Below are 26,788 nucleotides of genomic sequence, written 5' to 3' on the forward strand. Positions count from 1 at the left end.
AACGCAGCCATGTCCACTTTGAGGGGACAGAAACAGACATGGGCGCGCTTAGCTGCCAGTGACATAGAAACACATAGCAGGCATGCTGCGAAAACTGCGGCATTTGTCTTCACTACTATCCTAATACGGCATGTTTCCGTAAAAGGTAGGCAAATATCTTAGCTGTGTTGCAAGCATTGGCGTATGAATAGGGTACACTTCTAACGTATCAGTGTAAACGTGGCTGCTATCGTTGCCGCTCGCGATTTGTTGCGTGCCCCCGAGTGGAGACGAGAAGAATCGAAAGGCGTCTTTTTTGTTGTTGACCAAAACCATTATGACGCCTACAAATAATAAAGCCGAGACAAGTTTGGTTGTAACTTTTTCTTTTTCATGAAAGTGATAAAAGGAATGAAATGGAGCATCTGCTTAAGAATGTTTGGTGCGTGCAGACCGCTTGGTATGTCTTCAAGAGTCGTTCGCGTAGCATTCGACAACATTCGACAGATGGTAAGCGTGATCATCATTAGCTAGACTTGGCACACAACATATCGCTGCGACAAGTTTGGGGTGCGATCATTATGCGAGTAAATACGGTATATACACAGACTCACTATAAGGGCTCATTAAAGTATGCAGAGAATAAAAATGTGTGTGCGTGCGCGTGTGGTGGGAGATTAGGGCCTCATCTGCATGTGGCCTCCGTTATTTATGGTTTGGTGTGTTATTTATCGCCAAGGCCATCACTCTTGATGAGGAACTTACAATAATACATTGACACAATACCGTAGACACCACTTAAACGGAACTTGAACGGACAGAAAGATGTGTTGTTTATGCGAAGTTTCATTTAAACGAAGGACACAGAAATCACCAACAACTGTTTTTCTCTAAAAGCATCCGAGTGTTTTGATATTACTGTGGTGAAAAATGACTCTACTGAGTTCTGCTACTGATATTGTAGCTTCTTTTGAGCAAGGTTATGCTCATGTGCAAAAGGATTCTGAATTCAGCACAGCTGTCGCATTCAAAATAGCGCTGTAGACTTCCAACTACATCTTTAGTCTGGTCTGAAACAGTAACATGCACTGGGACATGGGACAGCAGCTACGTCGTCCTCAATAGAATCCAGTCTTCACCACAAACTTCACCACTAACATTTTCAATTGTCTTGTCAGAGCAGGTAACACATGTATCATCTGAGGTCTCTTACACCTGCCGATGTTAACAAAGAAGTATTTTAGCAGCCTGACTAAGATTTTACCTACTTCAAAGGCCTCCCTTCCACCTCAGGGATCATTACTTGCCTAGCAAAGTCCTCATGATGGAAACACCGTTGCGACTCCTACATCTTTAATTTGCATTAACTTTCCCACAACTGCCTGATGGATTGTATTTGCTTCACTATTTATAGCATCACCATTTGGCATGTTTGCAGGACTTTTTCATATGCCATTAGGTAGGTGGTAGTTTTGGTTAAAGTTCCATTAAACCGGAGTTCACAAAAAGATGTGTTTCGTTTAACCCAAGTTTGTTAAAAATGTGACTATTGGTGGCCTACAGAATTGATACCACTGCTCCGTTTATCCGACACTTTCGTAAGAAAGTTTTGTTTATCTGGACTCCACTGTATTTTTTTTTTTTTTTTCGCTGGCCATACGGCTACCGCTTATAAGCATCGCGCATTATAAGTGGCATCATCACACCGTTTTCACCTTCATGCCATGATCAGCGGTAGGGTAGGTGCTTCAGTTATCTTGGGAGTAGCAGTCGACTTGGTTAAACATCATCTTTGTCAGGCAGATGCAAGGTGCTCACACAGTTGTTTTTCGTCATTATTCCAAAGCCCTAAGCAAAACAGGTTGGATAAGCCACACCCCCTCTCCCTATATATTGAGCATAAACTTACCCTATCGAGAGTAATAGTGAACCTCTGGTCCCATGCTTGCTGACTACACGGCTTGTAAGTGGTCTGGCCCACATGGACATTGTCAAGCTTTAAAACAGCCATAATTTCATCTGCAAATAATACATGTCAGTAACCATGTGAACACAATACCACAATTGCTGAGAAGTGGCTTTTAAAGGGGCCCTGAACCACCTATCAGGCTTGGAACAACACATTCTGCGAATAGCATCTGCTGCTGTACACATCTAAGCCAAATTTTGCATCGTGAGCAGCGCATGGAGCTCAAAGCGCTGCACGAAGTTATCTTTTCTTCAAACGCCGTCTTTTCAAACAGAAGCCTTCTACTCGCCTGTTTCAGTGCTGCCAGCGGCCGCCCCTTTACATCTAAGGGCAGTGTCCCAAAGAGCACTGCCATTACTTGATAGTTGACATCCATCATGAAGGGTGCGTGGATCAGTGTACTTCTTCCTTCGGTTACTGTATATAATAGTTGATGTAGTGAAAGAAACAGGCTGAAGTAGAACAAAATGGGAGTTATGAATTTCTATGAAACTGGGTACTTCTGGAAGACACCGACTATCATCTGCTCACGCTCGACCGTGCCTATCCATGTAGGAATGCAACTTTGGCTACATTGCTAATCGGTGTCGTAGTCGTTGAATCAAGCTAACATGAAATTTAAGCCCAGACCTCGTATATGTTTGCCAGCGCTCGCTTGCTCCTGGCCATTTCTTTCTAAATGCCATGGCAAACATCGCTTGATGGCGCTTCAAAATTCACTATTTGAATGTGGCTACTATTTGTCAGTCAAACTGGTGCAAGACAAAGCTGGTCCACACCACATAGCATGGCCAGACTCATGCACAGAAGCACGCACGTGTGTACCACAGCCCTGTCGTGCACATAGAAAATATTCGTCGTTTGCACGCAACTGCATCTGTTGCCGATGGCATCTAATCTCAAAGGCGGCTATGTGCTCCATAGCGTAGATACCGCGGCCGGCCCAAGGTCACCATGGGGTGCCGTGACAAGCCTTCTCACTGGTTAAACACATTGAGAACCGTTACTCTAATTGGTCTCTGTGGGTGATGGGTGTTGGCCACTGATCTATCACATTGCCATGCACCTATCTTGTCGAAAAAGCGCCATGCACACCTTAACCAAAAGTAGCATTGTAAAGAAAAAAACAAGAAGAAAATGTGCCAATTCTGGCCGGGGTCTGCCCCCTTGCCATCCCCACTGTGTAACTTCCAGTGCGCTAGTGGACATGGAAACTAGAGAAAGCCACACATCGGTGCAATAAGTATCTGTAACTAAGCTTATACTTAAAGGATTTGAACAACTTTTGTGGTAGGTGATTCATGAGGTGACATTCTTTAAAAAGGGGTCTTGAACCACCCCTTAGGCTTGGCGACACATTCAGCAAATTTCATATGCTGCCGTGAACATCTCAGCCAAATTCTGCAGGCATGTGCGGAGCTTAGAGGTCACACGCGGAGCGCAATTGCCTTTTCTCTAAAACTTTCAAACAAAGGCCTGCTCCTCACCAGTTTCTAAGCTGCTGGCCGACTGCCATTTGTTGTCCTATTGCAAATTCCCAAAGACAGCTGCTATTCTGCGATAGTAGACATCAAAAGAAGTTTGTTTGGATCACTGCGCTTCTTACTACTGTTGCTGTGTATATTGATTGATGCAGTTAACTAAACAGGCTGAAGTAAGTGAAAATCTGTGTTTCAAATTTCTATAGAAATTATGCACTTCTGAAAGAAGCCAATTATCATCTGCTAACACTCGGCCGAACCCACCCACACAGGAATGAAACTTTGACCGCACTGCTTATTGGTGTCATAGCCATCAGGTCTCGTTAATTTCAGTTAGTTTCCAACATTCAACTTACCTCAAACCATGCAAAACTTAAGCCAAGACCACACGTATGCTACGCCTGCTACGCCTGCTACGCATCACAAGGAATGCACCCCCCCCCCCCCCCCCCCCCCATAGTGTGTTCTCACTCCTCGCCTATGTAGTTCCTGGCTGCTGCTCCTGGCTAGGCACCTTGGCAGACACTGCTTCATATTGAGCACATCTTGGTCTGCACCAAGCAGCACGGCCAGACTGGAACACACGAGCATGAGCGGGCACTCCAGCAATGCCGTGCACATAGCAAGTGCACTACAGTTGCATATAGCTGTGTCGGCTGCCTAGTGTAGATACTGCGCTCGCCACGAGGTGCCGCCGCAAGCCCTCTTGCCGTCAATATATGTCAAGAACCGTATGCTCTGATTGGTCTCTGTCAGTGACATGACTTGGGGACTTGGCAATGGGAGCTGCCCCAAACTCCCAAATCTGACTAGGATTGGCATGGCCAGTCTGGAGTATGCACAGAGCGCATCGCATAATCCATACCAGCTATGGGACAGGTGGTCTGCTTTCAGGGTGGTGCACCTGCATGGTGCGCTGCCTCATGGTTGAAGTTAATTACGTTAGGAATCCTTTCAACGCAAGTCTGGAGTGCGGCATCTATCACTGAGCCGATGAACACGCTGCCGACCTACTCGCACAAACAATAATGACATTTTGTTCAAGCCTCGGAAATTGTGTAATTGCCATATAGATACAAGGCGTATTCAAAAAGTAAGGGTCATTTGCTTATATTTAAATATTGGCGGGTGACAACATGGTTGGATGGATGTTATGAGCGTCCCCTGTGGAACAGGGCAGTGGGTTGCGCCACCAAGCTCTTGCTGTTATACTGCCTAATGTCCTACCTAGGTAAAAGAAAAAAAGCCCACGATGAACTCCTACAGCCACATTTTCTGACCCCATGTGGTGAACTTTGCTTTTGTACGTCTCCGTTTTTTGTCGTTTCCCTACTTTTCTTCCACCAATCTTCCAATCACCTTTTACTAAACTCTATTGCGGACATGTTTACTTTTTCTCTGCTCTCACTGAACCCAAGGGCTTCAAGGAGGCCAGTGGTGCCTAAATCGGCTGCTGGGCACATGTCTTCACATTCTAATAAAACATGCTCATTGTTTCCTTAGCTTTACCACAGCACGCACATGCTTCTTCTTCCTTATTATGTCTCGCTTTAAAGGTGGGTGTTCTACGGCATCCTGATCTCGCTTCGAAAAGTAATGAGCTTCCCTTTGAGTTATTATAAATTGTTTCTTTCCTGATTTCGTTTCGCACACAACAGTTGCACACATGCAGCGCCATCTTATGACTTTTTGAAGGCACTCAAGTTATTGGTTTGATTCAGTAGTCATCAGCTTGTCAGTGAATGCAGACGACAATGTCTGTGAAAATCGTTGCTCCTGCCAGTTGGGAAGTGTGTGCCATGATTCGATTTTTACGCGTAAAAGGATCACCAACTGGCCGAATTGATTAGGAGTTGTGCCTAGTTTATGGACTTGCAGTAATGAGTGAAGGAAAGGTTAGACAATGGTGTAGAGACTTCAAAAATAGCCACACAAATGTGCATGATGAAGAGCGGGTGACGGGCCCAGTATCCAGAGTGATGAAATCTTTTAACAAGTGGACCAAGCACTACGATTTGATTGACGATTAGTGTTCTGGCTGATAAACTTCCTCTTGTTAGACGCACCACCGTTTACACGATTGTAATGGAAAAGCTCGAATATCACAAATTGTGTACAAGGTGGGTACTGAAAATGCTTACCGACCAACGCAAAGAGCAAAGAATGTCAAGTGGACAAGTGTTCTTGGACCACTATCGACAAGATGGAGATAACTTGTTTTTATACACTTTTACGGGAGAGACATGGATATCTGACACCAATGCAGAAACAAAACAACAGTCAATGCAGTGGTGCGATTCAACTTCACCAAAATATAAATGATTCAAGAAATCTCCTTACTCGAGTTGGAAAATGATACTAGCTACCATTTCCTGCGACAAAAGGGCGTTCTTTAGGCTGATTTCATGGAATGTGGAACAATTACAACTGATATGTACTGCAAAACACACACCTGAGACGTGCAATCAAAAATCGATGGTGTGAAAAACTGCCATCTAGAATAGTCCTTAACAATGTGCGTGCTCACACCGCTGCCCGAACTAAGAAGAACATTCAACACTTTGGTTGGAAACTTTTTGATCACCCACCCTGCAGTCCCAACCTTGCACCTAGTAACCACTTCCTCTCTCGCACTTGTAACAGTGGCTTCGTGGACAACGGTTTGAAGATGACAGGGAACTCGAGACCTCCGTTCTCAACTGCTTCAATTCCCAGGCAGCGAACTTCTAAGCAGAGGCACTAACCCTTTACTGCACAATTTTTTGCTTCCTCAAAATATTATTCATGGAGTTGTAGGGAAGCATAACAGTACCTGTACTCCCATGGAAACTTACTTTAGCGAATTTCTGTGGTTTCAGTTTGCAGAAAAAGAGTATGTTGCATATTTGCAACAATGTGCAAATAAAGAAGAAGTTGAAAGTGAAAGATAGACTTAGTGTGATTCATACTCAGATGCTTATTTGCACGTGACAATCATTGGTGCACCTATGGTTTAGTGCGGAACAAAAAGAAGCATTTGTACATGCTTGTGCAGCACAGGTGGTTCCCACACTTCGTGCAGTACGTCATGCAGATTCCCGTGCAGCCAGGAAACAATGCAGAGTTTTCGGGTTATTGTTAAAATTTAGAACATCGAAGCACAGACGGAAGGCTGTGCCCGTGACGACGTGACACGGCAATGTGCGGATGCACGGCGTACTTTGGAAAAGAAAAAAGGAAATTCGACCAGAGAACATCTTGTCCACATATTGAATCGAAACGGACTTACACTCGTGGTTGTCGTGACTAACTGAAAGGTCACTGCGTTCATTATCAGGAGGAATTGCTCGGCCATACCAGCGTTTCGGAGCCATTTCACTTTTCCGAAGAAAATAAACCATGTACACGTTGTTGCATTTGTGCAACATGGCAATGTTCTGTCGCCAGGAACAAACTATTCCGAAATGACAATGTTTTTCTGAATCTACAGAGTCAGAAGGATGTGGAACACAGCGCAAGAATTTTTTTTGCGCTTTGTCGTATGGACAAATATATTTACAATTCGTAAAACTTACCTATATCACTGCTCGCGGGCGCGCGCAGCCTCCGCCACGTTTCTTTTGGTAGAAGATGCGAAAGATTAGCACAGATTGCAGTACAAGGTGGCGCGTTTTACAGACCAATGTTGCGGAAATGCAACAATGTGTACAGGCAGCTCAAAACTGACTTTGCTTCGGTTTTTAACACCCTTCATCAGAATGTTGCATAAGTGCAACAAGGTGCAGTAAAGGGTTAAAGAAGGTAGTGGCAGTGTTAAGAAAGATGCTTAGAAGTTAACAGAGATTACTGCATTTATTCGAATCTAGGCCGATAGTTTTCTTTTTTTTTCCAAATAATCATATACCAAACTTTAGGGTTGGCTTAGATTCGAGGTTCTTAAAAAATGTGCCAGTTCGTGATTGAATATGATAAATATGGTGCATAGCTAGTGCCATCTAGAAAAGTCAGTATTGCAGCCACTATTACTCGAGTTCACCATTACAGTACTTCAGTTGGCCAGTAGCCAACTGAAGTACACAAGCTGCACGAGCAACGTCGCTATTTTGACCTGTGTCGTATCGGCGTGCGGCGTGGCCCATAGCGTGGCATTATTGTAATGGCACCAAACAGGCGATGCCACTGTAGTGCCGCTTTCAAACGAAAAGTTGTGCTTAGCCGCAGAGGCATCATCAAACCTTCAAGCCAGGCGGGACTTCGGCATCGATGAGAAAAACTTCCGTTGTTGGAGGGGGCAATAGACAATACTTTTTGTGTCTGCCGAAACGAGGAGATGGAGAGCGATAAGGAAAATAAGCGTGCAATAACAGAGAGGAGCTGTTCACCAAGATCGCACCGCGTTTTGATGCATGCGAGCCGTGCCACACTGTCTGTGCTTGAAAATTCGGCAAGTTGCAATTCTGTTTATTCGAGATTTTAATGTTTCAGCTGGAAAACAACTTAAGTTCCCAGAGCATTCCTAGAGGATGGTATCTTGGTAGCAAGCACTAAACAAATCGCATGAAGGTCAGGTCATGGTAGTGCGGTTATGAGCACCCGTTCATGCAATGTGGATTGTGCCAAGAGCAATGCATCGACATGGCTCACAGTGCCTGAGATTTACGTGTGTTTCATCGCGTGGCGCCGTAAATCTTGGGACACCACGATTGACTGCACTTAGCGCCCGAAGCTAGTGCCCACAAATTAAAAACAAAAGTGTAAAAAGATACGAATATTCGTCCCGAGCCAAAAAGAAAAAAGAAAAGAAAGTTTCACAAGAAAGGCGGAGCACTGATGGCGATAGCAAAGATACACCTACACGAAGTAAGGCTTGCAGTATCAGTGTCTCGTGCACGCAGGCAAACATTAATAGATCTTATTTGATGACCACGAACTTGTTGTCACAATGCAAGCACATCGCAAATTTTTTATAGCTTTTTGCTAGATTTCCTAGCCATCCAGGCTACAAGTACATGCTTGAAATGGCAGAAAGCTTTGTTAAATCAAAACGGTGTCACAAAATTACTTCATTCAATCGAAAAGAAAAAAAATTGTTATATTAGGGCTTGACTGTATATGAGAGGTATAATACTAGTCCCAAGGCATTTTTGAGGCTTCAGAGAACTGTGGTTAAGAGTCCTTTTGATACTGAGTCTATTCCATTCTAGTTTGAGAAGTGTTCCAGGGCCCCTTTAAGGATCATCATCTCAATACAGGCAAGAATATACAACACAGAATAAGTGAACTGGAAGGTGTTAAATGTAAAAAAGGTCAAACTTTAGTAGGAATAGGCAACCGAGTCATAAAACCTAAAATACACACCTCAGCAAATCGAGCAAATACCCATACTTCCTCTTGCTCAAGGAAAGTATGGTAATTGCTCGATTTGCTGTACAAAAGTACTTGTACAAAAGTAAAGTCAGCTACAAGTCAGCAAAAGTACCAGCTGTGCTCCCATGAAGGGCACTTTTCTGCACAACTTCTATCATGACGGCATCAACACACTTCATTGCAATCACTTTTCATGAGTAAGCTTGCATTAAGCACATTCTGCAGCACTTCATGGCTAGTCTACATGGGCATATTGGCATACCTGTCAACCTTTGAGCTTAATTCACAAAAATGCCATGCGCACAATGCAACATCTCTCTTGCGAATGAAGCCAATTTCTTTTGCTCAATTAAATTTTTGATGCCGAATTTGCAAGCATCAATAACAATATTTCTAAGTATTGAAAAATTTTTTATTGCGCCTGTGGCATTATTTTATCAAAAGTTCACTATATTTGGTAGTCCCACACTTTTAGAAGTACTCAAGTTACAAGTCTGGCTCTGATGAGAAGGGCCTTCTACGGTAACTCACTAGAGGTTTCTTCTTTGATGCTGTAGGAGCGTGAGGAGTTGCGCCCAGAGAAGCCTCGACCTGTGGCTCGAACAAGGCTACTGCGCAAATCGGCTCCCATCCCTGCCACTTGCGCTCGAGGCAGCCGACCTGGAACATCTTCCAGCAAGCCCTGACAACCCATCAGCCTGCACAACACACACAGAAAACCCCACCTTATTTTATGACAGATACCACATTTCTGCACATATAACCTGTACCAAAAAGTTTTTAAATAGTAAAGTTGGGGTGTGGGTTATAAGCGAATTCTGACTTGCCGTGCAGTTTCACAGCAATGCAGCACATGCTGCCATTCAAAGTTTCGTTATTTCTTTTCCCTGCATGTTCAAAGGGATACTGAACAAAAATATGAAAAAATGAGGGAAGCAACAAAATTGAACTCAGAAGACGTTACTGTTGTGATAGGTAGTGTTTATTTCACAGTTTTTAACGGATGGCTGTATTTTTGGACGATAATGAGTGCGTTGGGGCTGCACGCCGGTACACACGGAGTTGGGCACCGACCACCGTGACATCATGTGTACAGACTTGTAGCAGCAGCAGCAGCAATAGAAGTGAGCAGCCGGCACCTGCCTGACATCCGCCTCTCATTGTTTTTTTGTGGGCACGCAACCATGCAAGCTGCGAGTGAAAGAGAGTGCTCGAGTGGCGCAATGACATAAAAGTGCAACATGAACTTGCTCTGTAGTCTGTTTCTAACGATGGAGTAGTCCAAGTGTACAATTCAAATAATGAATTAAGCCGCTATTTCAAATGCAGTTGAAGTTGGAAATGAAACAAGGCATTGTAGTTGTTTTGAAATTAATCGCGCTGAAGTTTCTGAACACTACAGAAACAGGGACGAGTTGCACGTTGTGTTGACAATATTCACACGCCGATGCAGGCAGTCAGCCATTGCCCAATAGCGAAGGTACACATAGAATACCTGTGGCATACGTTCAGCATCTGCTCCAGTCCACCTTCTACTTGCGCCAGTGCTGTGGTGTAACCACTGCGGACACTATATGAAGCTCTCCCATAGCATTATGCGGAAGTTTCATGACCAGATCAAAAGTATTGAAGGACCTTGCTACTGCAATGCTACAGTGAATGCCACTCGAGCGAGCAGCAGTACGAAGATGGCACGATGCCTTTGCTCATTTCCAGTTAATCTCGTCCTCGTTTTTCCGCTGTGCAATAAAGAACTAAAAAGCACAACTCTTTTCATATCCTTTTCTCGAATGCACCTCCGCTTGCTCCATTGTTTTCTTCTTTCTGCTTTCTGGAGAAAATGGAGGGGACAGCACCAGGCTTTAGGCACTGCCCTTTCGCTGACATGCCGCAGCTCTGCACCAAAGCAGGGCTCGTCTGATAGCCACTGTCCTCGAAGTGTTCGGAGCACAAAGTGACGCTATGACAGTACCTATGATGGTTGCGATGAGCGTGCAGCACGAATCCATATCCTTCGAAGCTTCGGCTCCGCTGGAAAGGTATGATACGGCTTGTCTCGCCCGATGATACTTTTCTCACACCCTTGCGCGCAGCAGCGTAGAGGCATTATTCTCCTGCGTTGTGCCAGGTGCTTCACTGATCACATTACCATACCTGCCAACCTGAAGATTTGGAAATTCGAAAAACTATCGCGGCAGAGGGGGAGGGGGGCAGCACTTTCTTTTTTTTAGAGGAATTTGCCTTTTGCGACAAGCTTACTCACATTTTCACAACCGAAAGTGAAATCCGAGTCTTGGAGAGTAAAGAGCGAAAACTCCACTTGGGCACAATTTATTTTTGCAATGATTTTGCTGTTGCCGACTTTGACTGCTTCAGAAACTTCTCCGTGTAGGTTTGCTCAAAGCAAGTACCACTCTGGTGCCCCATGACCATCAGCAGACTTTCGAGTGTTTTCTCACACACAGATGAGCAAAACTCCGTTCGAGTTTTGTTCACAGTGCTGAATATTCTCTCACATTCAGCATTGCTGTGGGGAATGGAGAGAATACCCAGAGTAACCATTAAAATTCTGTGGAACCAGAGCGATCCGTTGACACTTTGAATGCTTCTTAATTGCGGAGCCAGCACATCACACCTTGGCTCATTCGATATGTCGGCTGGAACCTGATATGCTTGCAAGTGGCAAACTTGACTTCAAGTGTGTCGATTGCTTCTTCTTTTGATTTGCCACTCTGCTGGGGTAGGATAGCAGGGGACGCCTTAATAAAGTGATGTACGCTGTTGAATGAAGCAGTTTCCAGAGCTTGTACTTGAGCAACTTCAGCCATCTTGAGATTGAAATCTAGCAGGAATTTGTGGCGAATGCTGCCGTTAAGTACAGATGTACAGCAGAGAACTGCTCTCTCTGAATGCAGCTCAGTGTCTCCTCCACAGAGTAGGTTGTGCTGCCAATGACAATGTCTTCATCACCTTTCTGGTTCCAGCAATGAATGACATGCCTTGACAACACCTGGGCGCACAAATCTAGTCAGGAGATCCTCGAAAAGGCAGTTCAAGAGGCTCCTCAGTACATGAGGAGCCTGTGCCTGAAGAAGACCGTTTGCCTTCTCAAAAAGCAGCATAACATTTTGGAGAAAAATACAGCATGCCCTGTTTAACTCCGATGACAAAAAATAAAGCAGGCGCTCCTCACAGGTCACGTGGCTGGCTTTCCCAGAATCTTTGGTATGAAGTTTCAGTTTTTTTGCTTGAGGTACAGAATGAGCTCCTTTCCTCTTTAGCGAGAGTTCATCACCGTCGGTGCTTTCTTTCCCCGAGGCCTGCAGCAGTCTTGTGATGATGTGTAGCAGATTTTGGGGTCAGTGCAGGGTTCTTGGGGGTTTGTGAGGAAGTCTTCGGAATTTGGTAGGACTCCAAAAACAAGTTCTGCTTGTTGCAATGCTTTGTTTCTGATAAAAAAAAAAAGCTGAGTAGTGGTTTCCACTGGTTGAGCAGCCTGTTCAAACACTTTCCCAACGACAGCCAACGCTTCGGCAAATGCTTCAACATCTTTCTGACCTCGGCATCATGCATATTTTGGAACTCTATCTTTTTGGAAGTCTATCTTTCCGTTTCGAGCTTTTTTCTAGGTAAAAAAAAAATGTAAACCAAAGCCTCATCAACCTTTACACGAACACACGAAGCTCCTTTTTGGGCGGCCAAGTTGATGAGATGGCACGGGCAACCAATCCCTATCAAACCTGGTTGAGCATCTCTCAATACAGTAGAACTACTGTAGAACCACTTTCGTGTGCACTCTGCCCCCGTGGCTGATGGCGTCGCCCGCACTGGGATGATGCTATCATGAAAAGTGCCGGCAGCGGGGAGCGAACGCTTTGGCTGCCTCTCGCTGCAACGGGCCACCGAAACTCGAGATCACGCAAGCTCCTATACTAAACGTTTGGGAAGACAGCTTACATGATGCCAGGACGTCTCGGCAAGCCCAGTCTTTGCACACATGGCAGATAACCTCTAAAGCTGGGTGTGCGGCTGCGTATGCGCTCAGTCATGCTTAAAGCCATGCCCAGCCACGGCCGAGACGTGCACCAACTTACACTCCACTCCACCCACACCCTCGCGTGCGCACTTGAATGCGTTACTGCGAGCTCGCCCCTTCCCCCCTTTACTCTTTGCTCGCGCCAGAAGGCAGCACTCGTGAAGCTGCCATATTTCTCGTCTCACCCTCGCACACTTTTTCCTCGCACCTAAAACACACAGTGCACAGGGCACACTAGGATCTTATTGCACTTGAACTTTATACGGAACATGATGTGGCTTCACTTCGGCGGTCTTGTCGTGCGATTTCAGAGGTGCATTTTCAAGCAGCCGCTTGTAATTCAATCATTTGACCATCTGCATCCGTGAAAGTTTCCATTTATTGTCCTGGCATTCCTTTACACAGGCAGTGAAATTTCACTATGTTGAAATCGCATACAAACACACTTTGTTATAGTGAGGTCCTAAGTACATGGTGTTCTATGGACAAGAGGTTATGAAAAGTTAAATACTTTGCTATATCGAGAATTTTGTTAAGGTTTAACTGTATTCATTTTGACTCATAGGCAGTGCCAAAAAAGAGATTGAAGAGGCCCACCTGACTTGAAGCTGACCCGTGACAGAAGCTGGCTTTGAAAGAGGCACGCTTGGGCTGGCTGCCAATGGGCTTAGCGGAGATGCTGGCAAGCCTGGCTGCTCAGTTCGGGGCCCATGTGGCACTATGGATGGCGAGTAAGGGTTCACCAGCTGGCTAGATTCCAACTCGCGCTTGAGCAATTGCCACTTGGCACTGCCTGGTGACAGTTCGGCACGCTTCAGTTCCAGTGACCGGCGAACCAAATCAAGCTTCTCACTCGATTCAACTAAACTGTTCTGTGCCTGTGAGGAGAACAGTAACGAAAGTCTCAGGAGCTTGCTGTATTCCAGAGAAGTGCACTGATAAATTGATGAAACAGCATTTCCATAAACATTATAAAATAAAATGCTAACATGAGATGAAATGTGCAAGCTAGCACTAAAGCAATAAACAGGTAGTGAACCATTTCGGACTGATAAACAGAGAACACAAAGTCATGAAGCAGCGCTTTCTTCCAACCAATCTTGCAACATTTAGCGCATATTGCCAAAAGTAAATCAACCTTTGTTTTTTAACCAAGAATAGTAAGCTGGGCAAGTTTGTAGCTGTTCATGGTTACAGGGGTAGTGCTAAACCTTTAAATGCTCTTAATTAAGATTATGGCAAATTAAAGGGGTCAAAATGTATTTGGAGTCTACCAATAGTGCCTTATTTGTCTGCTGTCTACAGTGCTGTGGAAGTATGTCAGGTGCATCAAGCAACAAAAAATGTTTTCAGAAGCTCGGCATTACAAATACGGAAGGCAAAATTCTTTGAAGTAGAAAACAAACTCAGAAGCTTCAGCATATCAGAAAAACATGTGAAGCACGCAAAGGCCACTATGGTGCATTGGGTAAATGACACATGGTATGACCAACAAGCCACAATGGTTTGCTGGGTATTCTTAAAGTGTACCATTTCAGCAATATTTTAGCCAGCTATGACATCATAGCTATGACCAACAGCTATGACAGCAACAGAGCAACAGCAGCTGCCACTTCGAGATGGCAAACAAATTAACTGCCATAGCTCGAATTTTGAAACGTCATGATAAAGAAATTTCCTGCTCCCGCTCATCACTCCATTTGCAGGGTAGAGTTGCGGGAGGGATTTGACTAGTACATTTAGGGTCTAGTTTGGACGGTAATATAATGCTTACATATAAACATATGTAATGTGATTACAAGTTATCATGCACATGTAAGGCACTCCATACAGTGCAATGGTAAACTTGAAGTTACATGCAAAGATATACTTCATGTTCTTTGCTACGGCTAACAATTTTCAGCTTGCCTAAACCACTACTATGCTAATCACCTAAAGGCATGAAAATGAGCAAGAGAAAAATGAACAAGAGAAAAAAAAAGCTTTCCTTTATAATTAGTTTCTTCTTCCGAACTACTGATTCAGTTATTTCCCTGGGAGCAGAGTGCTTGCAGAAAGCTCCTTACACAAGGCACAGGCTGGCGATGTGTGGAAAATAGAGTCATTGAAACACAATGCATTCTCTCAAACTGGTGGAAAATATATGCACATAGCTGAATCGGTATGGGACTATGTCCCATTATTTTCTAACATTTTCATGAAGCAATGTCAACTGTAAGAGAATCGCATCTAGCACACTCTGATCACAAAATGGCCCATTTGCACTAGAGCACTGCAATAAATTAACGTGACAATGTTTTTCACAAGAACGGAAGATGCCACCTGTCATAACAACAAGGTATTGTTTGAAACTGTGCACAAATGCTTCAAGTAGGCACCCTTAAAAACAAACTGCTGAATTATTTGATGTTACAACTTCCAATATGAAATTCTGGTGAGATAAATAGAATATAATAGAGTCTGCTCATGCTGTTGTCTTAAAGAGAATTGGTCCACCGCATTTGCAGCATCGTGCACCTACAGGAAGAATTCCAACACTGGGCACAGCACAACAGTGGCAATAGAGTTGTATCCAGAGCCACACCATTAGTAGCTTTTGGTCCTAGCTGCAGACATAGTAAAGTGGCATCTGCAGTATGACCTGTGCCATTATTACGATTCAGTAGTTGCTTTAGCAGGAGGACTCTTCTAGTAACAAATTGAGTGACATCGAGTGAATGCTTCATATTGTGAAAGCTGATGCAACTCACCTCTTGGAAGACTTTACGATCTGTGACTTTTCCTGCAGCCTGACATAGCTTGAGCACATTCTTCGCTCCTTCCACAACAGCACACTCCACCTTGAGCCGATGACGGAGGTCTTCTATCTGAAGCTCTACAGGTGACATAACCTCAGATATCTTACCTGCGAAAGATGAGGTTGCTATCAGTGACCAGTGAAGTCAATACACAGCACCAATTATTGAATATACGAAGACAAGCAATGCTTAATGGACCGAGGCTATGGGCATATTGCATAGTAACTGCTGTATACACCGTTTCAATTTCTATACTGTATGTGTGTCCCTCCTCACTGTAATGCCATCTGGCACCTGTTGGCGAGAGAGCATTTACTTATGTACCGTATTTCTTCGATTATAAGGCAGTCACAATTACAAAGGGAGGGTGCAGTCAGGGGATCCAAGAAAAAACATGTATGCACACCAATATAAGGTGATATAGAGCAGCCAACGAATTATTAAGACTCTGCAGGGATTGCCTGAAATACCCAATAATCAGAAGCACCTGGAATAATTGGTGTAGATGCACGTGAAATTCAACTTTTTGCGAGACTTCATGGCAGCGTGAATTTTGCCTTATAATGTGGCTTTATGGCACCACATACTGCACTGCCACAAAAAGGTGAAATTCACCTATAGCCCGCACCCTGCCTTTACTGTGAAATTTTTCAAATTCTCAGTGTGGGTTATACGCACAAAAATACGGTACTGCCTCGCCTGCCAAGGCTTCTTACTAGCTGCAATTTGCGCTGTCAAAAAAAAATCTATATCACCGGAAATGGGGTGCTGCTGCCACCATATTAAAATACTAGTAACTGAATCTATCCACCTCAAATATAAGGGAAGGTGACTTTGAGGCTAAGAATTCTGGGCAAAGACCTCACTGTATATTCAAATAAATATGGTATTTATTTATTTATTTATTGAATACTGTAAGTCTATTGCCCCAAGCAAGATGGGCAAAATATGAAGTTTGAGCAGGAACAGAAAGCAAACACTAGAAAACAAATGTTTCAGAAAAGCATTGCACAACACATGATAAATGGCCTTACCTATAACAATAAAAAGCAAGTAAGTGTTTGCACTTGTGTACACGAAAGAGACAAGGGATGATGGACAACCAGTTTCCACATGCATTGTGTGCACTTTCCTTGCCTTGTTAGCAACGGCAATCTCTCTGAGATCAAAGTACAGTCAAGTCAAAGCATAATTATCAGTTCAACAAAATTTCTGGCACAAGCAAGTTTTCTTTATTCACTATCAGTGTCCCATAGAACTTGATGCATCAAAATTACTGCCACAACCATGATGGGCGCATCTTCACTTCAACAATGTTTTCACGAGGCAAGCCTCTCCACTACCACTCCCAAAAAGAAAAAGAAAAAATTACATTAACTCGTGAGTTACACTCTCGTGAGTACCGAAAACAACATCATGTTGGTCAAATAAAATGCAATAATTTCCTGTCTATGAACACCCTCAAAAATAGCACTGGCAACAGCCACACAACAGCCTACAACCAGAGCCAGCAACACCATCAATGCAAGATGACGAATGCTACTTTTATTATGAAACCTCATTCAAAAGATAACGACCTTGTGGCCGCCACTGGGCTTTTTAACACACTTGATCGTATTACAATTTGCAGACAAGTGCAAATTCAAAGGCTTCAAACATCCCCACAAGGGCGCAAACTGCTCGAACATCAAGGATACCAGACAGGTGCCCTACCCCCTTTTCCACCGTTGTATTCACCACCGTGGGACTCACTACCCAGATTCACGGTCCTACCCATACCACAACATATGCAGCTGCACAAACACGAAGCTCGCCGCTCCCAGTTAGTCAAACGAGTAAATAGGGAAAACCCACTACCAGACACTACGTATTATTGTACGGACGCTAGTCACTCGGAGGGTAGATGTCTAACTGCAGTAGTCGGCCCTGACTACGAGCATGTAAACGCACACATAGGAGTCCCCGACCCATCCGACGCAGAGGCTCTCGCTATTCTCGAAGCCGTCACCCGGCCTCATCATCCTACCCAACGCATCTTTATTCGCACCGATAGCCAAGATGCATGCCGCATGTTTCGCGACAACTTGCTACCTGAGCATATACACAGCCTACTTCAATGTCACTTGGATGCACACCCTTCGCTCTGTGTTACCTTGCAGTGGATACCTGGGCACTAAGGCATGAGGGGCAACTCCTGAGCTCATGAGCTCACCCGCGTAGTTGTCCGGGTCCGCCGTGCCTATGGCCATCCGAATTTAACCCAAGCGAACACAGAAAGACTTTGCATAAAGAGCATACATCACTTTTAACCCTTTCGCTGTCACGGACGTACCGGTACGTCATCGCGCTTCCCCCCCCACAGTGTCACTGACGCACCGGTACGTTCTCTATCGCGCGTTCAAAATTTCGCGCCTGAGCGCAAAGCTGGCGCTCCCGGACTTGGCCACGCCATCTGTTGACTCCTCCTACAAGTTCGTATTTTCCCCCCGACCTGTGTTAGTACACGTATTGAAGAGTACGGTGCGACTGCCATGCCCCCCTCTCTTCTTGCAGAGTGGCGCGGTAGCTCCGCGTTCGCTGGATCATGCGTCGCGAGCGTGTGGTTATGGGTTCAAGGGTTGTTCTGCCATCTCCGCCGGTTTGAAGGTTTTTATTTTTCTTCTGTTGGTGTGTCTGCTACGGCGCGTCAAGTTCAGGCGCACGCGCCGCCGTTGCCTCTCCGAAAAGAGTGACTCGATTGCTGCTTTCGCTTTCTCGCCGCACCCTCGCTTCCAACTTGCAGCAGTAAACGTAAAGCCCTTCGAACTTTGTTTTAGCCTTTTTCCATCTCCCTCTTCTTGATCACACAACGTCCCATTTATCTCCATTGTGCGGGCGACTGAAAGCGCATCCTCCCTGCGTGCGGTTACTTTCGGATAGCTGAGCGACGCGAGACCTTCGTCTGCTCATTGGAGCGGTGGCTCTTACGATTCAGAATACGAGCCGAGCTCGGATTTGGACTTGGACAGCGTCTAATGCGACGAAGAGATGAGTTCCGCATCGTCAGATTCGGATGTTGAACGGATGTTATAGTCAGGCTGATGATGATGATGTTTACTAATAACAGCTGCAGAACACTGAAATGTGCATATTGCATTGACTATGTTATTTGTATACCAATCATAATCAAAAATAAATTGCTATGTTCATTCCCTGTTATGCTCGTTCCCTGAAACCAAGCCAACACTGGGTGTGCGTCACGGCCAGAAAGGTCCGACAGCGAAAGGGTTAAAGCAACTTCGCACCAATGCTGTCGCCTTTATTACTCCTCCTGCTAACCTCTCGCGAGAAGACAGCGCTATTCTCCGAAGACTTCAAACAAACTCAATAGTGACTCCTCTTTTCCGTTACTATATTCAAGGCCTACCTGGGCCACCGAAATGCCCGAACTGCATGGAATATCCGTCCCTAGAGCATTGTCTATGGCATTGCCCTCACACTCAACCGAAACTGCAGTCAGCCCTCTCCACCATTCCCACTAACATCAAGCCACGGTCATGGACGGACTGGCTCACTCCACCACCCCATGCAACTAACATTCTCCTGCCGGTGCTTATCCAGCACGTCAGAGACGTGTTGGGTGAGGACTGGTAGCTGACCGACACGGGTTGAGCGCCGGACGCTGGCGTAAAAATAAAAGCTTTTTCTCTCTCTCTCTCTCATTCAAAAGATAGGTCATTATACAAGCTAAGCTAGCGGCAACAGAACTGAGTCACGTTTCCTACATTTTTCTGGTTGAGTCAAGTCAAGCAGAATTCACTATTGGCATGCGACTGCTGTACTGGCACCTCCCTGATCATCGAGCCCAACTCCGTCATTGTTACCGTATAAAAATACCATATTTACTGTGGGAGATACGGGGATTCTCCTCCGTACTCTTGGGACAAAGGAACGACAACACAGTAGTGCAAACAGTCACAAGGGCATTTATTGCACCTTTCATAGATCAATGCCTGCTAGCCGAGTTGCTAGCTATCCCCAAAACATGCCGATGGGCGCGCGACAAATCTAGAAGTCCGACTTACCGCGACCGCATTGCGAGCGAATATGTTCGCCCCATGCTGGATCCCAACGCCTGGTCGTTCGCGTGTACAGTCACGCGAATGGTGGCACGTTCGAAGGCGGCCACGCGAGACCGTCTCGCAGAAGCATGGTCGGCGCACGCGCGGGCGGCACGTCCGCTCCCGCTCGCTTCCCGAACCCAAAGAGCCCGCGCGCCTTCCCTTTCGGCGCCCAAGTAACCCCGCAGCAGCGCGACACTCGCGCCATCTCCCGCACTGCGCCTCAACCACTCCGACTGCCGCGGGCGAAGCCGCCCTGCAGGAGACGAGCTATGCGGGAAAACTAGATCTCAGGGGAGGCGTGAGAGTCGCGCATCCCCACATCACTCACACAATCCTCGCATGCCCCACATTGGTTACCGAGAATTTGAATTTTTCCCCTCAAGCAATCATCACACCCTCAAAAATCACTGCGACAGTCTGCTTGTTCTGGCCTGAGATGATGGCAGCACATGGCAGCCCAGCATCTTCTGTTGGGTGTCATACATACTACTGGCACACACAACCCAACCCAATAGGAACCACAAGTGGCAACATTTCTGCAATCTCGTGAAGTCAAAGTTGCACATAGGTACCTAACATTGGCGTTGTTTTTCTTCAGGTCACTTCACTATGTGGCAATATGAAAGCTACACTGCTGGTTTTAAGATGAGGACCGATGACAGTGGCAATGCAGACATGGCAATATGGCTAGCTATGAGGCAGCTATTAGATTAGCAACGTCAGCTTCAATACCAAGAGTGAATAGGTCGGGCCAGAGTCACTTTATTTATTCTTTTAGTCACTCTAGGTTCAACTGTCTACCAAATAAAAGGCAGTGAGAAGTAGAAGCTGCGCTCTTATTACAAAGGTAATTGTTGTTTCAGTAATATTTTCTTTGAGCTTACGGTGGCTGGCATGAAAACGCTTATATACAGCCACTTCATCTTTAAGGAGCCCGTGTGGCAGAAAATCCGGCATCGACGTCCCACGTCGGTGTCCGGCATAATATGTTGTTCTGGCAAAAAGATTTTCGAATCACGTATACCCAGGCCTTCCATATGACCGAAGGAATTGACTGAAATAATTGAATTCCTCAAGCTAAAATACGTAGAAAAATCGTAAACTACGACCTAAAGACATGATAGCTCTCGGATTGTAATTTGACTATACGAGAAAACAATTCTGTTTTGCAAAAACACAAAGAAACCCCTTGACACACAAACCGGCCACGGCGTCTTCCATTTCGTGCGTGGCGACGCGATGGATGTCTTGGGGGCCACGGAGCGGCGCGCCCGGTTCCTTATAATAACTCCAGCTGGCGCTCACCTCCGCCATATCGCGGCCGACGCGAGAGGCCGTGGTTATACCACAAAGCTTGCCTTCATGTATAGCGTTCGCGGCAACTATTTCCAGGTAAACATTACAATTACATCGCTCCAGTTGCCAGGAAGCATGAGAAGCAGTCAGGGATCTTTGAATGCTATCGCATTCCACTCTAAAAGGCGAAGCCTTAAGCGTCTTTCAATTTTTTTCATTTTCCTATTAACCCTTTGAAGGTTTTTCCCGAATATGTACAGCGGCGGTTTTCTGTCCCGCAAGGTCTTTGCCATACGGGTACGGTTTCGACCCTCTGTTTGAAATTTCGTGCCATAATGACGATGCATGCTCACTGGGAGGTGCTGCCAGCTCTTAGGACTTACAAGAAGCATTTGAAATGTGTGCTACCTTCTTGCAGAGATAAACAGAACTGATTTCTAGCTTCAGCGCAACGTGCAGACTGTGGCAACACCCCTTTTGCGGTTTCGGTTTAGCCGCGTGATCGCAACGATGGCGAGCGAAACGTGATCTTTCTTTTTGTCGACACTCTCTTGCAGTGGTTGCGGATGTTGATTGCTATCTTGATTGTCGCTGCTCTTAGCTTGTTTATCACCGCCGCTCACGAGGTATTCTCGCTCTCAGCGGCAACGCGCTTTTGCGGTTCAGTTCCGCTGCGTGATCGCAACGGAGGCGCGCGAAACATGATTTTTCTCTTTTTCGCCACTCTCTGGCAGGGGCGTCGGAAGTTGATTTCTATCCTGATTGGCGCTGCTCTTAGCTTGTTGATCACCGCCGCTTGCAAGGTATTCTCGCTCTCTGCGGCAACAGGCTTACGCGAAAGGGTGCCCCAGACCTCTGCCCAAGGCAGCCGCACGCAGAGATGTCAAGTGTGTGCCAACACAACTCGTCGCTCCAAGAAGAGAACAGATGCGCGTTTTAGGTGTGCAGACTGCGATAAGGTGCTGTGCATAGACCCGTGTTTCAAGGAGTACCACACTCTGAAATACTATTGAACATTTTGCAGTTCTGAGTGATGCCGACACCTAAATACTGTTCCTAATTTTTTTTACTATTTATTCCCGACTTTATACATATTGTACATTCAAGATTCGCAATAAAGTAATTTGACCACCTGGGAAAGTTTTTTTCAAAATAACTCGACCCTCAAAGGATTAAGCACCTATACTCCATGTCAAGTCTATTGCAGAGCTGCCACAAGGCATACACAGGCAATATCCCTGAGCAGCGGAATATAGTTCTGGGCATAACTGTCCAATCAATGGCAGGATTAGAGAGTTTCGTTTTTGCTAAGTACATTATACATTACAGTGACATGCGACATGTTAGGACCTTTGCACGTATGCATGTCAGACCCTATTTATTTGCATAATCGCACTTTTTGTCAACAAAATTGACATAAATACAGGGGTGCGATCGTTACGCTGGTTAAATTTCCCGCGAAAATAATTTTTTTCCATACCACTTTGCTGTGGGATGACAACGGGTCAACAAACAGGCAGCTGCCGCTGTAACAGTGCGGGACACCAAAACAAAAATGGCGGCCAGCGGAGCAAGCCGAACGCAATTCTTTTTCTTCTCGTGAGTACATTACGTGCATTGAAACAGCTTCTTCCGTACCAGTAATAAATAATATCGTTAATATCGGCAAGTTTGCAGAAATAACGCAGCCATGTCCACTTTGAGGGGACAGAAACAGACATGGTCGCGCTCAGCTGCCAGTGACATAGAAACACATAGCAGGCATGCTGCGAAAACTGCGGCATTTGTCTTCACTACTATCCTAATACGGCACGTTTACGCTAAAGGTAGGCGAATATCTTAGCTGTGTTGCAAGCATCGGCGTATGAATAGGGTACACTTCTAACGTATCAGTGTAAACGTGGCTGCTATCGTTGCCGCTCGCGATTTGTTGTGTGCCCACGATTGCAGACGAGAAGCATCGAAAGGCGCCTTTTTTGTTTTTGTTGTTCTTGACCACAACCATTATAAAGCCTACACATCATAACAGCAAGTTTGGCTGTAGATTTTTTTTTTTCACGGAAGTGCAGAAAGTGATGAAAGGAATGAAATGGGGCATCTGCTTAAGAATCTGCTTGGTGCATCCAAACTGTCTGGTATGTCTCAAAGAGTCGTTCGCATAGCGTTCGACGGATGGTAAGCGTGATCATCCTTAGCTAGACTTGGAACATGACATATCACTACGGCAAGTTCGGGGTGCGACCATTACGCGGGAAAGAAAAAAAAATCACATTTTGATGCCAAATTCAGTAGTGTGATCATTATGCAAGTAAATATGGTATATCACAAATTAGTGTGGCAGTCAGAAGACATACCGCGCGGATGAACACTTCTCAAGGGGCATTCGGCCTTCCTTTTGGCTAAGGAGCCCTGCAGCTTCAACAGTGCTGCAAACTACTCATGGAGTATAGAAGGGCCTGCTGGAAAAATTTTGCTGTGCAATTTCTGTGAAAAAAAAAAGTGTGAGTGTTATGCGAGTAAATATGGTCATCATCAGCCTATTTTATGTCTACTGCACAACGAAGGCCTCTCTCTGCGATCTCCAATTACCCCGGTCCTACGCCAACCGATTCCAACTAGCGCCCGCAAATTTCCTCATTTCGTCGCACCACCTAGTCTTCTGCCATCCTCTACTGCGCTTCGCTTCTCTTGGTACCCATTCTGTCAGCCTAATGGTCCAACGGTTATCTAATCTGCGCATTACGTGACCTGCCCAGTGCCATTTTTTTCTCTTAACCCTTTGAGGGTCAATGATGTAAATATACGGCTCCGCGAACAAGCCCAAAATGGTGGATGCCGTATATTTATGGTGCCGTGAATATGTTTAAAAATCGCGCCTATTTCCTAACTTTTTCTCTTCTGGCAAGTGCTGCCACTATTTCGGAATACAGGGAATTTTTTTTTCTCACGCCTCCCTCTCGCAGTTTTCATTGCATAGTTTGTTTTAGAGCTAGTTTGCTCCGGCGTGTCTATATACTACCACTCGTGCGTTGGCGCGCGCGGGCAGGCAGTGGTTTGGGTTTTGTTCCACTGGCGGTTTCGGTTTCTTGTGCCCGTAAAACTGATGGCTATCTCGTTACTAATCGCTCAAAGGGCGACCACCTGTTTCTCGCTCGTTTAGTGCTCACAGGGGTGCGCATAGGAAGGATGCCGCCGTGCATGCGTTTCCTTTTCTTTCTTTTTTGGAGATGCGCGAAAACTAATTACCTCTGGTTGGCGACAAGATGAAGATAAGTAGAAGTTTGTCACATGTTTTGCTTTTTTGATGGGCACACAACCACACAGTTTTATTGAGTGCGCTCACCTATGCAGTTCGATTACGCTATGGACGTAAATTTAGTGTAAGAGCAGAAACATTTGAGAGTTGCAAAATATTCTCGTGTGCGTGTGTTCTAAGCCTTGAACTATGTGTATAACAATGCATCAAAATTCTGATTCTTATAAGTTTATTTCCTTTCTTTATTGTTATTCATGAATAAACACTCCTTATATACCAATACAAAATACTTTTCTCTCACTTTACGGTCCCCCTAGAAAAATTATGGTAATTTTTTTTTCGAAATAGGTCCCTCAGGAGAATTGGAATCTGCAATAAAAAAAAAATCGACCTGGGCGGTCGCAGATGGCGAAAAAATCAAGCATCAAAGGGTTAATCTCAATTAGAATATTGTCTATACCCGTTTGCTCTCTCATCCAAATTGCTCTCTGTCTCTAACACTTTGAGGGTCGAGTTTTTCCGCCACAGGGCCGATTTTTTTTACTGCAGATTCCAATTCTTCTTAGGGACTTATTTCGAAAAAAATTTACTATAATTTTCCTAGGGCGACCGTAAAGTGAGAAAAAAATATTTTGCATTGGTATATATGTACTCTTTATTCATGAATAACTACAAAAAAAGAAAATAAACTTTTTAAGAATTAAAAATTTGATGCATTGTTATAGTACAAGGCTTTGAAAATGCACACAGGAGAATATTTCGGAAGACTCAAATGTTCCTGCTTTTACACTAATATGTACATCCATGGCGTAATCGAACTGCGTAGGCGCGCATACTCAAGAAAACTGTGTGGTTGTGTGCCCGCCAAAAAAGCAAAACGTGACAAACTTCCACTAATCTTCATCTTATCGCCATTCAGAGGCAATTAGTCTTCACCAAATTAAAAAAAAAAAAAAAAAAAAAGCAACGGAACGCGTGCATGGCGGCATCGTTCCTATGCGCACCCCTGTGAGCACTAAATGAGCGAGAAACAAGCGGTCGCCCCTTGAGCGATTAGTAACGAGATAGCTGTCATTTTGCAAGCACAAGAAGGCGAAACCACCCGTGGAACAAAACCCAAACCGCTGCCCGCCTGCGCGCGCGCCAATGCGCGAGCGGTGGTATATAGACGCGGGGGAGCGAACTAGCGCTAAAACAAACCATGCACCGAAAACCGAGAAAGGGAGGTGCGCGAAAAAAATTCCCTGTATATCCACATTGTGGCAGCACATGACAGAAAAAAAAAAGTTAGGAAATTGGCACGCTTTCTAAATGTACAGACGGCGCCGTAAATATACGGCATGAACCATATCGGACTTGTTCGCGGCGCCGTATATTTACGCCATTGACCCTCAAAGGGTTAACATTATGCCTAGCATTCTTTGTTCCATCGCTCTTTGCACGGTCCTTAACTTGTTCTCAAGCTTCTTTGTCAGTCTCCAAGTCTGTGCCCCATATGTCAGCACCGGTAAAATGGACTAATTGCATACCTTCCTTTTCAATGATAATGGTAAGCTTCCAGTCAGGATGTGGCAATGTCTGCCATGTGCACTCCAATCCATTTTTATTCTGTAAGTTTCCTTCTCAGGATCAGGGTCCCCTGCGATTAGTTGACCTAGGTAAACGTACTCCTTCACAGACTCTAGAGGCTGACTTGCGATCCTGAACTCTTGTTCCCTTGCCCGGTTATTCATCATTATCTTTGTCTTCTGCATATTAATCTTCAACCCCGCTCTTATACTGTCCCTGTTAATTGTGCAGAAAGAGGATTGTATGTTCCTGCCATGGAGACGACTTAGCATGGTTGAGTTCAGAAATGCAAGCAACTTGGCCCGAGTGGCAGTAGTTTTTGCCACATGCACAGCAGTGTCTGTTTGAACTCGCACATACAAATTGTTCCAGTCTTTCACTCAGTCATTACAAGCTGCTAGCGATGCACACCAAGTGCAGAGAGAAAGCTATTTTGTCTAGCTTAATGGATTTCTTGACTCTGCATTGCCCAATATGCTTAAACTGTTTTCTTCAAACCAGGAACCACTTTACTTTTCCAATTCATGTTCAGAGACATTAGAAATACATGGGTTCGGGTGAGGTTTTTAGTTCAGGCTCCCGTTTGGTTTGACAATCTGCTAGGAATTCCAACTTATATCCAGCGAAAGCTATCTGGTGGTATTAAATATAATTTCTGCTCTTTCTCTCCGAGATTTCCACAATGTAAGCACAACAAAGCTTTGATGTCATAACCTCCAGGCACAGAAAAGAAGGTGCATCAGCATTGACTGTATATCATTATTGAAGAAGCATAGCATCAAATGCCTTCACCTATTTAGATCGAAGTGGCACCTCATAAATGTAAACATCACATGCTGCTCATACACTGATGTAACATGCATGTTATGTTGCTGTGTGGGTCGTATCATGAGGCACCATCGCGACAAGGTGTATCGGCAATAACCTTTTATTGCCGTCACGAAACAAACACAGA

At 45.0% G+C, this 26,788-nt stretch overlaps 1 protein-coding gene across 3 annotated transcripts in view; it reads right to left on the reverse strand.

The window, feature by feature from the left end:
• Positions 1 to 26,788, reverse strand: part of Pkn (serine/threonine-protein kinase N) — a 181,385-nt gene that overhangs the window by 129,587 nt on the left and 25,010 nt on the right. For all 3 annotated transcript variants that reach the window (XM_050193885.2, XM_055062035.1, XM_055062036.1), the window contains 4 exons: positions 15,562 to 15,716; positions 13,409 to 13,689; positions 9,307 to 9,473; positions 1,889 to 1,998 (listed from right to left, as the gene is read on the reverse strand). In XM_050193885.2, coding sequence (XP_050049842.1) covers positions 1,889 to 1,998; positions 9,307 to 9,473; positions 13,409 to 13,689; positions 15,562 to 15,716 — 713 coding nt within the window. The remainder of the gene's footprint in view (positions 1 to 1,888; positions 1,999 to 9,306; positions 9,474 to 13,408; positions 13,690 to 15,561; positions 15,717 to 26,788) is intronic.

This window comes from Dermacentor andersoni, chromosome 1 (assembly GCF_023375885.2).
Source record: "Dermacentor andersoni chromosome 1, qqDerAnde1_hic_scaffold, whole genome shotgun sequence".
NCBI lineage: Eukaryota > Metazoa > Arthropoda > Arachnida > Ixodida > Ixodidae > Dermacentor > Dermacentor andersoni.